Source organism: Elephantulus edwardii, unplaced genomic scaffold (assembly GCF_000299155.1).
Source record: "Elephantulus edwardii isolate Elephantulus edwardi_28Jun2011 unplaced genomic scaffold, EleEdw1.0 scaffold00036, whole genome shotgun sequence".
Taxonomy (NCBI): domain Eukaryota; kingdom Metazoa; phylum Chordata; class Mammalia; order Macroscelidea; family Macroscelididae; genus Elephantulus; species Elephantulus edwardii.
Genome location: NW_006399786.1, coordinates 16837754 through 16854101, shown reverse-complemented (window position 1 = coordinate 16854101; position 16348 = coordinate 16837754). Strand labels below are relative to the sequence as shown.

At 42.2% G+C, this 16348-nt stretch overlaps 1 protein-coding gene across 1 annotated transcript; it reads right to left on the bottom strand.

Moving 5' to 3' along the window:
- Window positions 1-4838: 4838 nt before the first annotated feature.
- On the bottom strand, window positions 4839-16034 carry GEM (GTP binding protein overexpressed in skeletal muscle). The gene is made up of 5 exons (XM_006884588.1): window positions 15999-16034; window positions 15399-15729; window positions 8997-9073; window positions 7565-7769; window positions 4839-5116 (listed from the first exon to the last, which is right to left on the bottom strand). Exons 1-5 carry the CDS (start codon window positions 16032-16034, stop codon window positions 4839-4841), a joined length of 927 nt encoding a protein of 308 aa, XP_006884650.1.
- Window positions 16035-16348: the final 314 nt, after the last annotated feature.

Below are 16348 nucleotides of genomic sequence, written 5' to 3'. Positions count from 1 at the left end.
CATGAGGTCCTCCTCAGTTTCAGGGAGCAGGGTTGTGTCATCTGCATAACACAGATTGTTGATAGATCGTACACCAATCCTAATGCCACGCTTCTCCTCATAGAGCCCAGCCTTTCGGATAATCTGCTCTGCATACAGGTTGAAAAGGTATGGAGACAAAATACATCCCTGGTGTACACCCTTCCCAATTTTGAACCAGGCAGTGTTGCCCTGCTCTGTTCTGACTACTGCCTCTTGGTCCAAGTATAGGTTTCGCATTAGCACGATTAAATGTTCTGGGATTCCCATTCTTCTCAGAGTCAGCCACAGTTTGTTATGATCCACGCAGTCAAATGCCTTTGCATAATCAATGAAACACAGATAGACATTCTTCTGGTATTCTCTGCTTTCAGCTAAGATCTATCTAGCATCAGCTACAATATCCCTAGTACCACGACCCCTTCTAAACCCAGGTTGGACTTCTGGCAGTTCTCTGCTGATGTACTGTTCCAGTCATTTTTGGATAATCTTCAGTAGAATCTTGCTTGCATGTGAAATCAATGATATTGTTCTGTAGTTTCCACATTCAGTTGGGTCACCCTTCTTTGGAATGGGAACAAATATCGATCTCTTCCAGTCAGTTGGCCGAGTGGTTGTTCTCCAGATTTCTTGGCACAACTTGTACCCAATCATATATTGCTTTTAAACAGTTCTCTCCCTTATCTGTTTCAATGCAGTATACATAATTTATCCATGTTTTTCAGTCTCAACCCAATCCTGAAGTGAGCGCCATTCTACAACAGTGGCACTATGCAGTATTTGTCCTTTTGTGACTGAGATATTTCACTCAGCATAATGTCCTCCAGGGTCACCCAACTTGTATAATATTTCATGAGTTCCTTGTTTTTCAATGCAGCATAGTATTCCAACTCTCTGCCTTTTCTGTTTCATTTGCATAAACTGTGTCTTTTCCTCCCTCCAAACAACTCTATTAAAATGTTAAGTACTCTTTGCAGTCAAATTCAAATCACGTCCTCCAACAAGACCTCCATGATTGCACCAGCCTAGCATGGAATTGTCTCTCCCACTCCAGCTCCAATTGTCTTAGATTAGATGTGCCCACTGGTCCTTATTGCATTCTGCAAAATATTCTAATATTTCATTTGTATTTGTCTTTCTTCACTTCCCACCACTGATAATGCTTCTTAAAGACAAAACTGCTTTACTTTACCTTGTATTTTCCAAATCACTTGGCATGAGCAGGAGTTCCATAAATTTGGCCAAATTAATAATCCATCACCAGCCTCTTTCTATATATTGAATAGTCTGCGTATTGTTGTGATGTACCATCGAGTCAGCTGGGACCCATAGTCATCCTATGTACTGTAACTCTGAACCCTGCCCTGTTCTGAGCCAGTCTCATTGACATCAACATAACTATCCCCATTTTCTCAGTTACTTTGTCAATCCATCTTATTCTGTATTACTATGGGGGGAGGGGGAAGTAGGATGCTTAAAAATCATGCTTTTTATTCTGTATTACTATGGGGGGAGGGGGAAGTAGGATGCTTAAAAATCATGCTTTCCCTAATGCTCTCACTTTCCAAAAATGGAATGTTTAAAAATAGTTCCATTTACTTTTCAGTATCTAACCCAATCATTTCATATTCATTCTTCCTTCTTTGAATTTTATCTAATGGCAGCCAACTCAGGCCCTTCTAGGTACAATCCAGTTTCTTCCTTTTCTGCTTATCTGCAATGCCACCTTCCTTGGCTTTTCAAGTCAGTCCAATTTATTACTCAAGGTCTCTGAGGACAAGGAAAATATCTTAGTCATCATTATGTCCCCAACACTCACCAGAGCCTGGGTGCCAAATAATGCTTCAAAAATGCGTGAGTGAATGAAGGCGTGAAAGCTGTACGAAAGTAGAAATAGCCATAGTCTCCTCTGGACTAAGAATTCACGCTTCTTCAGGTCTCATGTCATCTTCATTACAGCTGTATGAGGTAAGGCATTAAAGGTGAGAAAACTGAGGCTGTGAGGATAAGGCTTTCACTTTCACCAAAGTGACAATGAAAGTTTTGTTTTGAAAATATTTAACCTTTGCTGCAAGGATACACAGATGTTAAACGGCAGTTCAGACAGAAGCCTAGGATGCTAGGGTGGGGTAACCTAAGCCTTCACTCTAAGCTTCTCACAGCACTGCCTCCTTGAGCAATTCAAAGCTGCAAAGAAGGATGTGAATCTTCGCTTTCAACTTGGGGAAGGGAAAGGAAAAAGCCAACTCTAGAGAGCAGGCAGAAACCTTTTGAAACTGTCATTTTAGGCCTTATGCCAGTCACTACGTGTGGTGAGTGTACAATTGTTGTTGTTGTCATGTGCCATCGAGTCGTTTACAACTCATAGCAACCCTATGTACAACAGCCCTAAACCTTGCTCTATCCTGTGCCAATCGTACTGCCTCTGACACACCCATCCCAATTACCCCAGTCACTGAATCAATCCATCTCATAGAGGGTCTTCCCCTCCTGCACTGTCCCTCCACCCTACCAAGACCTGTCCCTCCTTATAACATGTCCAAAGTGTGTCAAGCCCCAGAATCCTTGCTTCCAAGGAGTAGCTTGGTTTAACCCTCTCCAGGGTGAATTTGTTTGTTTTCTTGGCAGTACAGGGTACATTCAATACTCTTCTCCAGCACCACAGCTCAAAGGTATCAATTCTCCTTCTATCCTCCCTAGTCATTGTCCAAACTCTCTGATGTGTAACAAGTGATTGCAAAGACCATGGCCTGTATCAGGCGCACCTTAGTCTCCAGAGACACACCGTTGCTCTTGAGTACTTTAGAGAGGTCCCTAACAGCAGACTTTCCCATTGCAATACGTTTTTCTGATTTCCTGGCTGCTGGTGCCAGGAGTGTTGACTGGGGAGCAGAGCAAACTGAAGCTGTGAACAATCTCAGTCTCTTCACCACCCATCCAATTGTGTGTACAATTACAAACTGAGAAAGACAGGGAGGGGAGAGTGAAAAAGGGCAGGTGTGGCAGAGAAGCTAGGGGTGGGCTCCAGAAGTTTCACTGCAGTAAAAGGGTTGACAACATGGCATTTGAGGCAAACTGTGTTAGGGTCAGAGCTTGTTTGAAGATTTTTAGGGGGTGCTGCCCTCTTGACCCAGCTTTGGAGATGATACACATGGTGTGGTGAAGGAGGAAAGGGTCAGCCACCTATCTGGCTAGATCAGCCACATCTGCCCTGGTGCTCACTGGGCTGACAGATGTTGCAGCCAGATTGCCCTCCCATCCTGCATGAGTATCAGAAAGGAGGATTTGGCGAAGGCCCTGTATGGCCAGATCTCAGCTGAAAATCACTCGTTTCCATGCCTTTCCTAATCCTTTATAGAGAGTCCTCTAATGCTTTAGTCACGCTAAAGACCACGAGCCTTCAGAGAGCAAACTCAGGCCATCTGTTCAGTCAGGAATTTGCCAGACCAAAGTGAAAGATCAATGTGACCATTACTATAACTTAGCCTTTAGATGACCTCAAATACTTCCCAACTGTACCAGCTAAAAATAACTCAGCATTACTGTGAGTCATAGTTTTCAAAGGATAAGATGTTGGGGATACTCTTTAAAATAGATAATGATAAAGAAATAAAATAATAGCTTTCCCTTTAGGCTCCAAAGGCTATGTTAAAATAATTAGAATTATCTTGTTTGAAGCAGAAAAACATTTAAAGATGCCTATTTTTTCCCAAAGATTTTATTTTTTTAATTATAAGATGTATAGGTAAAAACTTGTATATTCTGGAAAATGTAAAAAATGGTAAGAAAATGGACATTTTTTTCCTATTAACAAATATGTTCATAAATATATTCTTATCAAATATTAAAATGGCTATTATTTTGCAAAAGAATAATAAAGCAAAGCTGTGGCATACAAGAGTCAACGAAAATACAGAAGTATTTATGTCACGTGATTTATAAAAAATTCAGACCACTGATTATCTTTTAAAAATGTGGCATTTTACACTTTAGGCTACCAACAACTCTGATTTTAAAAATATTTTTGATGTCTCCATGATTTAAAAAAAAAATAGCAACATAAAAGATGGCTGCACTAAGTAGAATTGGATTAAAATCATTTCCCCTAAATTAAAAAAATACATATATATAAAGACATAAATTTTTTAACTCAGAAGTTGTAAATATAACAGTTCCCGATTCTATAGATCTCTGAATTCCCAATTGCAAACATTGAACAAAAACTAAGCTTTACGTTTTGCTAAGCTTTAGTTTCCAGCGAGGTCCATCATTTCTTTCACAGCTTTATGGAGCAGTAATAATATAATATTGATGATCGTGATGAGCTCAGTTCTACAGTTCTAGCTCCATGGAGAATATAAAGGAAATAGAAAGTTCTCCCTCCTTTGAGAAAACCCTTAATGGCTTTCCTATACTTGTGTTTGACCAAATGGCCTCAGATTCACACACACATCAGAGCACTGGGCAAGATTTTCGTGGTGGAAAGTTCTTGTTCTAGGCATTCTTTTATAGGCTTCAATTCTCTACTATCCAAAGGAGAGAGGAAACACATGTGAACACCAAACAGGTCCTCTAATGGGTCTTGGGTGTTCAATTAGCAAGGTCAAGGCTTTTCCTGTGAATAAATACTGGTGTTTTACAAAAATCTTTTCTTACCCATGCATTATGTTGTCCATGAGGCTAACACGTTAATTCCCAACTGCAATGGGGAAAACCACACCTAATAATATTTAAATTTCCAATCTAATGTAGATTAACGGTCCCAAAGGACTTCAGCAATGTCCATCGAGGAGGACATCGGGATGATGTGACTCTGGTGCTTAAAGCACAGAGAGGTCGTGGCAGGACTTGGACTTGAGCTTGAAGGCCATATTCTTGTTGTTTCTGGCCACAATCTTTCCCCAGAAGCGTCTGGCTTTCCTGGGGATGCTTTCCCTCCTCTTCTGGTAGGCCAGCCTCTGCTCGTTCTTCTCCTTGCTGTCCCGCCGCAGGCGGACCTGCCGAACGATGCCCTCAAACAGCTCCTTCACGTTGTGCTGGACAGCTGCAGAGGTCTCGATGAACTTGCAGTCAAACACCACTGCGCACGCTCTCCCTTCTGGAAAGGCAAGGGAGAAGGGAGTCAGTGGGGCCAGTGAGTATGGTCATACATAGTGTGGAATCAAGCTGGGTGATCGTGATTTAGAAGCGTTCTCTCCTAATTGCAGTGGATACAGTGAGGAAACAGGACAGATGTGCTGTGGTTCTGTTCCACTATTCATTTACTGTGTGAAGGTCTAATTCCATCAAAACCATGACTCTGGCGGCCTCGTAGTAAGAAGATGTGCCGCCAACCCAACGGCATGTGGTTTGAACCTACCAGATGCTCCATGGGAGAAAGATGAGCCACCTCCTCCCATGGGATTTACTGCCTCTGAAAACCCACTGGAGGGTCAGCTATGGGTGGTTCTGACTTGAAGGTACATGATAAAACCACAACCATGATATTAATTATAGCAGTAAAAAACATAGTCTTAACTCATGGCAGACTTCCTCTGGGCTGAGAACTGGGTTAATTGCTTTATAAAAGTTTCTAAATGTCTACCACAATCTTGAAAAAATACACGATTATCCCTCCAAAGGTAGATGAAAAAATGGGGAAATTAATTTTAAAATCTGAGGAAATTCACATAGCTTACGAGTCGCAGCCTTGTTTAATACTCAAGTCCAAATCCCTGATTCTAATCCTCCCTCCAATCTCTAGTGTGCTTACAGCTGTTCCTCCTCCAGTGTGCTTCCATACTTGAGAGCTCAGCGTCAGTTGACAGAGCAGCTAGTCTAAGTGTGCTCTATTGTACATAGGGTTTTCAAAGGCCTGGGAGCTCTGGTGGCCTACTGGCAAGAAGGTGCACTGAAATCCTGAAAGACCTGTTATTTCAGAAGTGGATGGCCAATCCTTCTTCCTAGTCTGTATTAATTTGGATTCTCAGATTTGATTTAGAACATTATCGGACACACAAGTATTTGGACATGTTGCAAGGCAGGAGGATCAGTCTTTGGAGAGGGACATCATGCTTGGGAGGGTGGAGGGACAGCGCTAGAAGGGAAGACCCTCTATGAGATGGATTGATTCAGTGACTGGGTTAAAGTGAGTAGGTGTGTCAGAGACAATAAGATTGGCACAAGATAGAGAAGGGTTTAGTGCTGTTGTATATAGGGTCACTATGAGTCGCAGACGACTCGACAGCATAACAATCCCCCATCAGCTCTTTGAAGAATTCTATTACCTGGAAAATCAATTTGCTCTGTAAACATTTACCCAAAGCACAATTAAAAGTTAAAAAGAAAGCAAAAGAAGAAAGACATTCTACTATCATGGTCTATCTCATAGAAAGAAAAAAAAACTGTGAGGAGATAATTTGGAAAAAAAACAACCCTGAAACTGATGATTTTACAAATGTGTAATGCAGCTAGCAAACTTTACAAGCAAGCTTTTCTTTTCTAGAAGAGTCTCCATTTCAAATGATTTCATCATGTTCAGAGAACATGCATTTAAGTTTTTGTTTGGAAAACATAATTCCTCTAGATAGTAATTTCCTAATATTAAAATAGTTCCAAAATAGTTGTGTGCATATAGGTCTTCATTAGATTTCTGTTCCTAGACAAACAACACTTTATTTTTTTATACCAGAGACTAAATCTAAATTGTTGTTGTTGTGTACTGTAGCTTTGGAACCAACCCACAGCTGACCCTCTAGTGGGTTTTCAGTTAATCATGTGGGAGGAGATTGCCCATCCTTCTCCCATAAAGCAGCCGGTGGCCTCGAACCACATGCCTTCGGGATTGCAGCACAGCTTCTTGCCACTAGGCGACCATAGCTCTACAACTAGAACTATAAATCTGCATTAAACCTATAAAAATCTCAAAGGCCCCAAACATACTTGTGTGCGCATGCAGCAAAAATACAAACTATCCCTAAACTAAGTATGAAAGCATGTATGTGACACCATCGTATCGATACCTTAACTAGCATTTCAGGGGGGTGGGGATTATTTCTTGAGTTTGAAGGGATAGGAAACATTCACAGTAGAATTTATATTTCAAATAAATCTCTTTCTTGCAATTCTCTTAAGTCAACATTCTCCACCCTTCTTGCATGAAGATGTTACTTTTATTTTCCTGCAACTTCAGGGTCTCTACAGATTATTAGAGAGTTGGGGCTCTCCCTATAGAATTGATGTCTTCCTGGAAACAAGGAGAAAAATTGGAGGCTGCTAATAAAGCCCTTAATGGTTCTCATGCTCAAAGGAATTCTAGAAAAATCCCTTAAGTGTGTGTAGTGAGGGTGAGAGGAAATAAGGACTGGAATCTTACTGGTAGACTAGCTATCAGAGAGCAACATGCAGCAAAGAGATGGTCTATAGAGATGGCAAACATAAAACTCCACGTAGCATTTTAATAAATCCCTGGTTTTAACCTCAAAAAGAGGAAGGGAACAGCACCCATGTAAAGGAAAATGCAGGTGCTCTGGAGATTGTCGTGTAGTATTAACACTGCTCCTCTTACCTGATACGGACACTTCCCGGCACCGCACCAAGTCACTTTTGTTGCCAACCAAGATGATTGGGATGTCCTCTGTCTGCCTGGCCCTTCGGAGCTGGATTCGCAGCTCAGACGCCTTCTCGAAGCTCTCCCGGTCTGTGATGGAATACACAACCAGGTAGGCGTCTCCAACTTGCATACAGTGATCTTGGAGCCATTCGTTCTCTTCCTAATGAAATGAGATCTTCCATAAGCTCAGACTGGCCTGATAAATGAGGCATATGTTTGAAAATAAACAATACTTTTACCCTGAAATACAATTGTTAATAAGTGGAAGAAAGAAAACTGCCTGCCACAATGCATCTGTCTTCCACAATAGTGTTAAAAAGGGTTTGGTGTCACCGAGTGCAGTAACTCATGGTGTCCATACATTCCTATGGACCCACAACAGATCATACAAGATCAGTGCCTACAAAAGCACTTGTTGCAATGAAAAGAACAGTGCGTGCTTATAGCCTGTGAAGAGGGAACCTGTATTATTGGATGTATTTTTGTAACTGGGGAATAATGATATCTCTGCCCAGAGCACATCAGCACATTTGGAAAAGAAATTAGCACAGCGTTTTCACCTTGTATGTAGATTGATGCATGTAAACTGGGCTTACTTTGTTGTTATAACTAACTACAAAGGTATTTTTATAAAAATAATAAATTACTGTACCCAAGAAGCACTGCATAAAAACTTAGTAATTTTGGTATTAGCCCCTGACAGTGTCACTAGATAGTCTGTACTCCTCACATCCAGCAGTGCCTCTGGTTTTACATACATACAGGAGGTCAGGAGGCTGCCAAGTTTGATAACCTATATAGCAAGCACTTATGCAAAAAGATCCAACTTTTCAATTCTTTCATAAACTCGTGTTGATAATTATACAGTTATTCTATCAAACATTTCCAGCTTCTATCCCTCTTATCTACTCAAAACGAGCCTTATTCTGAAATTACCTAAAACTCCCCTTTGTCTTTCCTAAGTGAAAATTATTAACGCTTTTATGAGAACAGAAGGCTCCTCACAAAATACAAAGCCAACCAAGTTCAGAAGCCCTAACTCTTTACCAATCCAATGTCAATTGCAAAAATAGAGAATGTGAACTTTTATAAGATGCTTACGAAATGGAAAATAATCATCTGTACTTGTTTACACTTTCCCTAAAACAAATGTACTTTTGTGTATTTTTAAATAGAATTAAAAGAGTCACTGTGACATACTTGGTATTCAGAAATCATTTGCAAATGACCTGTGCTTTAGAACATCCTTCAGAAGTAAATGCTTTTAATCAAGAAAATGCACCCACTTTATCTAGAACACCATCTCTATATGACAGAGTCACCCTCCCATCAAACAGCCTAAGGAAAATTCCTGCAGGAATTCACAGCAGCTGCAGACTCGGCATACCTTATTCTCCCACATGTCCAGGAGTATAACTGTTGCGCTTTCTCCATCAACAACCAGGGTCCTCTCATATGTATCTTCTAGAAAAGAAAGAACAGTGATATTGGAGTCAGGCCAATGTGTGGCACTGTCATGTAAGTAGCTCATGCAAGACATAACAGGCAGTCCTGGGTCTGGTATAGAAAGCTAAACTTACTAAGCAGATTAATTATGTAGATATACAGATACTAACAAATGTCCATTCTTGGTTGATTGGTTTTGTTTTCTGGGTTGGGTTTTTTGGGGTTTGTTTTGTTGGGTTTTTTGGTATTTTTGGGTTTTTTTTAGTCACACTCCAATATCTGGGCATAAGATAGTGAAAAATTCCTATCTGTTGTTCACAGGATGGTTAAGAGGTCAAGTTGGCTCACTGGCATCCAACATTATTCTAAACAAACTCCCCCAGGAATTCCTAAAGAGCATACTGAACGTCTCCTGATTTTGTTTCACAGACAACTTGAAGTGAAAAGTATTCATTTTCAACATTCCTGACAGAGTCTAGGGGTGATGCTGAAAGATTAATTGCACATGGAAACTGGAACCCTGCTTCCACATGCCTGCGGTGTGGGGAGTTCATCTCTCCTTTGTACCGTGTAGGGCAATGATTACTGAATCCAACCCACTGCCATTGAATTGGATGGAACAGACCTTTAGGTTGGCTACTGAATGCTGAAGCATAACGCCACCAGGCCTCCTTGAGTACTGACCTGTCACTGACAACTGCAAGAGCTTTATGCTTAGAGATGCTTCTTCTCTTCGGAAAAGTGCAAGAAAAAAAATAAAATCTTGAGACTATCCTTGTTTGCCCTGAAGTTTTTTTCTTTAAAGAATGTAGTCTGAAAACCCCCCAGCCATTCCCTAGGAATAAATGGGCTAGTTTTTCCATCTTGAGCACAGAGGCCGTGTGGCCGCCAGCTCTACTTGGTCATGGAAACTTTCTTCCCTGTACTTGAGTCCAGTCTGAGTGGATGACAAGGGTGGATGCAGTGCAGTGGGCCAGACCAGCTCTAGCCCAGAAAAAGCAGTGGAGAGGGGAGGGGAGGGGAGAAGATGGAAGATGGGGAGTACAGAGATCTCTGAAAGCGGGCCTCCCCTCAGCCCCAGACAGCAGAACCCATCCACTTCCTCCACTTTAACAATGAGATTTCCTGCTTTGAATTCCTATATTTAAAAACCATGACTTTCATAATTATTTTAATCATTTTTCTGGCTGTTCCTTTCACCTGAAAGCTCATTCTTCAGATATCTGCTTGACATGTTCCCCCACCTATTTCTTTCCCAACTATCTTCTTAAAATTGAGATACTTCCTCCGCCCCCATTTTCCTTACTCTTGTATTTATTTTTGCTTCACTGTACTTAATTATCACTTAGCATGCTAAGCATTTAATTTTCCGTGCCTCTGCCCCACCCCTTCTCAAGAGTGTCAAGGCTAAGATGTGTATTTGAGTTGTTTACTGATAAATTCCTTAGCACCAAGGACAGTGCTTGGTACTTAGTAGGTACTCAAACAGCTATTTCATTAATGAATCAATCAATAATAATTATATCATAATGACTATGAGCACAAGCAAGACTGAAATTTAACCTTGATGTCATCCTTCAGTAAATACTCAGTTCTGGGTCATGTACTTAAACTTTCTGGGCTTCAGTTTGTTATTCTGTGAAATGATATTTATAGTACCTACCCAATGGGGCACATCTTAACATGTGTACAAAGTAGAAATTCAATAAATGTTAGCTATCATTACTTCTTTAAATGGTAGAAGTTGGCTTTTACTAAATTTGGCATCTCCTTGATGTTATTTAGTTGTCTTAAAGTCAATGCTAACTCACAGAGAGTCATAAAAGAACAGAGCAAGATCTTGCCATCCTTACAATCTCTACTGTGTTTAAGCCCAATTTTGTAGTCACTGGGTCAATACATCTCATAAAGGGACTTCCTCTCCTTCCCTGGTCCTCTACTTTTCCAAGCACAATGTCCTATTATAGGTAAAAATCCTAATTTAGAAGTGCTGCTTGATAGGGTGGAGGGACAGCGCAGGAGGGAAAGACCGTCTTTGAGGTGGATTGATTCAGTGACTGGGGTAATCGGGATGGGTGTATAAGAGACAGTGCGACTGGCACAGGATAGGGCAGGTTTTAGAGCTGTTGTACATAGGGTCACTATAAGTCTCAAGCGACTCGACGACGCATAACACATGTTGGAGAAGAGCTCTGGTAGTTTGATAGTAAAGAGTTGAGTCAATCTAAAGGTTCATAGTTTGAATCCACCAGCTGCTCCACTGGAAAAAAAATAGCAATCTCCTCCTGTGTGATTTACGGCCTCTGAAAACTTGCTGGGGGATCAGTTATGAGCTGGTTACCACTTGATGCTACATAACATGTTGGATGAAAGGACCTCTGGTAGCCAAGTGAGTAAGGAGTTTAAATCCACCAGATGCTCCACAGGAAAAAAAGGAGAGGGGTCTCCTCTCATGGGATATATAACCTCTAAAAACTCTCTAAAGGGTTGCCTATGAGTTGCTTCCAACTCAACAACAGTGTGTGAGTGAGTGAGTTAGAGAATATAAGGGTATTTCTTGTTTTGTTTTATAGGAGGGAGGAATTTATGACAAGCTATGTTTAATGCTTGTAGGTCACTATTCCTTCATCTAAAAAACAAAGACAAAATACAAGCCAATCTAATGTCAAATTAAATGTCATCAAACCAATTCAATGTCATCAAAACAACTCATAGCTAAACCTCCAACAGGTTTTCAGAGCTATAAATAACACAGGAGATTGGCTTTCTCCATGGAGCAGCTGATGGATTAAAATTGTCTGCCTTTGGGGTTGGCAACACAATCCACTGTTGTCATTGCTGTTGTTACGTTATCTTAGAACCCACTCACAGCAGCCCTCCAGCGGGTTTTCAGAGGCAGTACACATGGGAGTTGATTTTTCATCTTTCTCTCACAGAGCAGCTGGTGGATTCGATCTGCATACCTTTGGGGTGGCAGCGCAACTCCTAACCACTAAACTACCAGAGTTCCATCCTTACTCATTAGGAACTGGAATAATTAGGAGTAAGTAAGTGGACAAATGGAAGAAACTTAACTACCATTATTTGCACAGATGGCTCAGTCTTTCTATCAAGCCCCTCACCTCCTAAACTGTCACACTTTAATTAATGGTAATTGTTTTCCACTGACTGGATTAAAAATCTGTTACACCCAGCATGTTTACAGTGCAGCACAAATGAGCTCACAGTGGGATTTCTCTTGGGTTTAGGGGAGGGCGGGGCCTCATGACCTCAGCATGTAAATTATACAATCCTATGCAAATCAGCAGAGCCTGAGCAGCACAATTCCAGGTCCTGTCTAACCCTTACTAAAATCCATAGTCTTTAATCTCCACTCTGAAACCATGTCTCACATTCAGAAAACTTTCCCAGTAAAGGACATGCTTAACTCTCAACCCTTCACTTACCACTCAAATGCAAGTAAATGGAACAGACAGGCTCATGGATGGGACTCTCACTCAAATATCAAGACATTCAAATGTAAACATACTGCATGTATCCAATAACTAAAGGGTTTAAGAGACAGCAAAAGAAGTCTAGAGAAAGAGAAGGCAAAGAATTGCAGCCGTGAAAGCAGGATCAAAATGCTTTGCCTGTCTGTAAATTTCCATGCATTAGGACAATTCTCTGGTAAACTTGCATATGCTTTTTCCATGCATTTTGTCTGGTCTTAACCTCCACCTCCACATCATCACGCTGGGAACTTGGGATCCAAAAGAGTACATCCACATTGCACCTGTGGCATTTTACAATGTCACAGGGAAGGGGTAATAAAAAGTTATATACTGCCTCTAGCCTCTTCAAACATACAAAAAGTTTCTTCTCCTTAGATTTCTCCTCTTTCCTCTATCACCTTTTAGCCTTTTTAAGTGCAAATCAGGTTGGGAGAGGGGAAATGTCTAGAACTCATTGAAATTTGATCTGGGTTAAGACTAACATTTTCAGTTCTTAACAGCAAGGTTGGTGGTTCAAGTTTAGCCAGAAACGTCTTGAAAGAAAAGCCCAGAAATCTACTTCCCAAAAAGCAGTCACTGAAAATCCTACGAAGCACAGTTCTACTCTAACGCATGGGGTGAGGATGAATTAGAGTTGACTCACTGGCAACTGATGGAGTTTGTGGAGAAATGTGTGGATGAAGGATCTGAGGTAAGTGATCACCCAGTCACTTTACCTGGACTAGTTCACCTGGGCTCATTTGATCCCATCATCTCTACTCCAATTATCTCTCTCCCTTTCTCTGATTAAACAAAGAAATTTTCCAAATGATATGCGTGCGGAACTCATACAGGAGTCCTCTCATATCAGGTCTTACAACCACTCAAGTTCTGAGAATCTAGCATCCTTCTCCCTAAAGCTTTGCACTGCTTTCAGATTTTCTTACCCAAGGGACCCTGGAAGATGCAACAACTGTAGAAATGCCAGCCTCTCCTCTAGTGGCTCCTATCTCCTCTGCACATCTCAGGTAGGAGCCAAGAGGGACCAGAGTGAATGGAAACCAAAAGTGACGAAAGTGACAGCTTCAGGAGATAAACACACATGAAAAGGAAATTATAAATCTGGAATCAGATCTAAGTAATGTTTAGTCTGCATTTACTACATGTCAGACACTATGTTACCTGCGAAATATATGTTATCTATTTCCTTTGTCCTCATAACACCTTATAATGTAGATATATACTTAGGAGGGACCAGCCTTTGAAGAAGGACATCATGCTTGTGAAGGTGGAAGGACAGCGTGGGAGAAGACCCTGCGTGAGAAGGATTGACACAATAACTGGGGTAATGAGGGTAGGTACAAGGCTTTTGTGAACACATGCTCCCTCACAAATCAATAGGAAATGGAATGTACCAATAAAGCGCCTCTATATTGTAAATATTTATTCTAAAATTTGTTGATTCCTCCCTGTCCTCTTTTCCTAGAGGCAGCCACGCGTCATCCTTTGCAAAGAAAGGGAGGATCAAGTTGTATAATACTGGTCCCATTTCTCCTTGACTTTTGGTTTAGCTTGAGTGCCCGAGGCTCCAAAAGTGACCAGAAAAATCAATGTTACATCAATGAGTCATCACTTACAGCCCAGTTGCCTGAGCTGCCTTAGGAAGAAGTGAACGCCCTGGCACGGAACACAGGCAAAAAGAATAAGAGATTTAGTTAAAGAATAAAAAGTTAGTGAGGAGGAGGAGGGACTCATTATGTGCATCAATTGGGAGGGAGAACTGAGTCATCACCAAGACATCTTCCTCCTCAGGGGTCTGTGATTCAACTGTGAGTCGCAAATAAAACAAAGGACAGACCATGTGACTCAGGCAAGCACTGGCCTTCCTTTCTAGGGCTGCAAAGAGGGGTACATGCTAAGATTCTGACACTATGGTAGGAAGACACTATATGAATACCATTGGCAATCAGGATACACACGTTATCTCCCAGAGCTCAGACTATCCCTTCCACAAAGGTAAGGAACATAGGAACATACCAATTTTTGAGATAATGTCAACTTAAACTCCACTCCAGTCTTACCGACCTGACTCCCGCTCTTAACAACTCTATTGGACAGAGTACAACTGTCTCTTTAGGATTCCTAAGGTGATAAATCCTTACACACAGACCTCAAAACAGTTTTCTAAATAGGCAAAGTTTAAACAATATCCTAAAAGATATTATACAGGGAAAGCATTTTTTTAAGTGGTGAGATTTTATAGATGCTATATATTTTCAGTATTATTCTTTAGAATTTTTTTTAATTGTGCTACTTTAAGTCAGACTTTGATCTACTTTGCTCTAATATTGGTGGGAAACACATCTTCTTAACACTTTCTCAAACTAGTGTGGCTTTAGCTGTCACATGGAAACAAGATAGTGCCTGACTTGAACTTCTGGAGGAAGGTAGAGGCCTGGGAAGTCCTCACCTTCACCTCAGGTTCACTCATATCCACCCCACCCCACCCCACATCTTCAGAGCACTTTTCAAATTGAGCACCAAAGAGAAAGGACCCAGGCAGGAAGAGGGAGCGAACTCTTCCAGGTCCAAAGCCATAGGGGTGGGATCCTGACCTCTTGCTGTGCCCTCATTAATCAGCTTCCCAGGCCTCCACAAGGTTGGAATCTAAGAAATCCCCTTTCTGGCCCAGGTTCAAGAGACTCTGGCCTTTTCGAGCATTTTCATTTCACCCTGAGGCGGGGGGTGGGGGGGGGGGTGAGGACTTTGCCTGTGCTAAGAATGCATGATCTCAACTCCCAATTCCAAAGCGAATAACCCACCCGCTCACTCCCTCTCCCTGGGTCTCGGTGAAGGGTCAGGCCACCTACCTCCCAGCACCTCGCAGTCACTGTCCATGCTGTCATGCACGCCTGCAAAGATGTTGGCCAGAGCGGACTTGCCCACCCCCTGCTCCCCTATGAGCACCACTCGGTAGTAGGTGTTCCCCGACTCGGAGGAGATGACGGAGTCGGTGGAGTCGGAGGACCAGCTCCGGCGGCAGTGGTCTTCGGGGGCAGCAGAGTGGTGGTTGCGGTAGTGGGGCTCCTTCTGCACCATGAGGTGCTTGCCGTCGGCCGGGATGCTCCAGCGCTGCTGCTGTGGCTGGATGCCCACGGTGCTCTGGCGCAGGGTGACATTATTCAGAGTCATTGTTGGGTCCTGGAAGGCAGAGTGGCCAACATGTCAGCATTAGTAAGCAAGAGCCCAGAAGGCTCTGGCACAGGGTCCATCAGCGATGAGACTGCATTAGGTGGGGTGAAAATTAGTATCTTTACCTAATACAAGTAACACCAGCAAATCAGTCCCAAATTCCAAGCCAGCCAGACTTTGAGCTGAACACACACACAAACCTCACACACAATTCTTAACCAGCACCTTACTCAAGTTTCCTAGACTACGACTTTTGCAAAGATGGGAAGGGAAAGTACCGTTAACAGTGCCCACTGCCCATGGGCTTCCTCCATCCTCGGAGAAACTTTGGGATTCCCCTTCTGAGCAAGGAAGAGAAATAGCCAAAAGGAAGTAGCAGCCTCCACCGACGCCTTGAAAAAGCAACAAGTTAACGGAGCTGGGGACCAGCTGGCCGGGGCATAGGCTCTTGTTCAAACTGGGCTTTTAAGCGCACTCTGCATCCAGCCGGCTTTTGTGCCCGGGTGGCAAGCACGTGGCAGTGACGTCACTCCCCCGCTGGACTGGACACGCACTTATTGGAACTTCCATGTTTAGTAAAGTTGCCCTGCGGCTCTCCAAGCTACCAGCGGAGGCAGTTAGGTGCGGG

Excerpts from the sequence above, each read along its gene's own strand:
- GEM (XM_006884588.1), bottom strand. The coding sequence starts at position 16,034 with ATGGAGGAAGCCCATGGGCAGTGGGCACTGTTAACG. Across the intron at positions 15,730-15,998 it reads GGCAGTGGGCACTGTTAACG|GACCCAACAATGACTCTGAA; the intron begins GTACTTTCCCTT and ends TCTGCCTTCCAG. Across the intron at positions 7,770-8,996 it reads TGGACATGTGGGAGAATAAG|GAAGAGAACGAATGGCTCCA; the intron begins GTATGCCGAGTC and ends TCATTTCATTAG.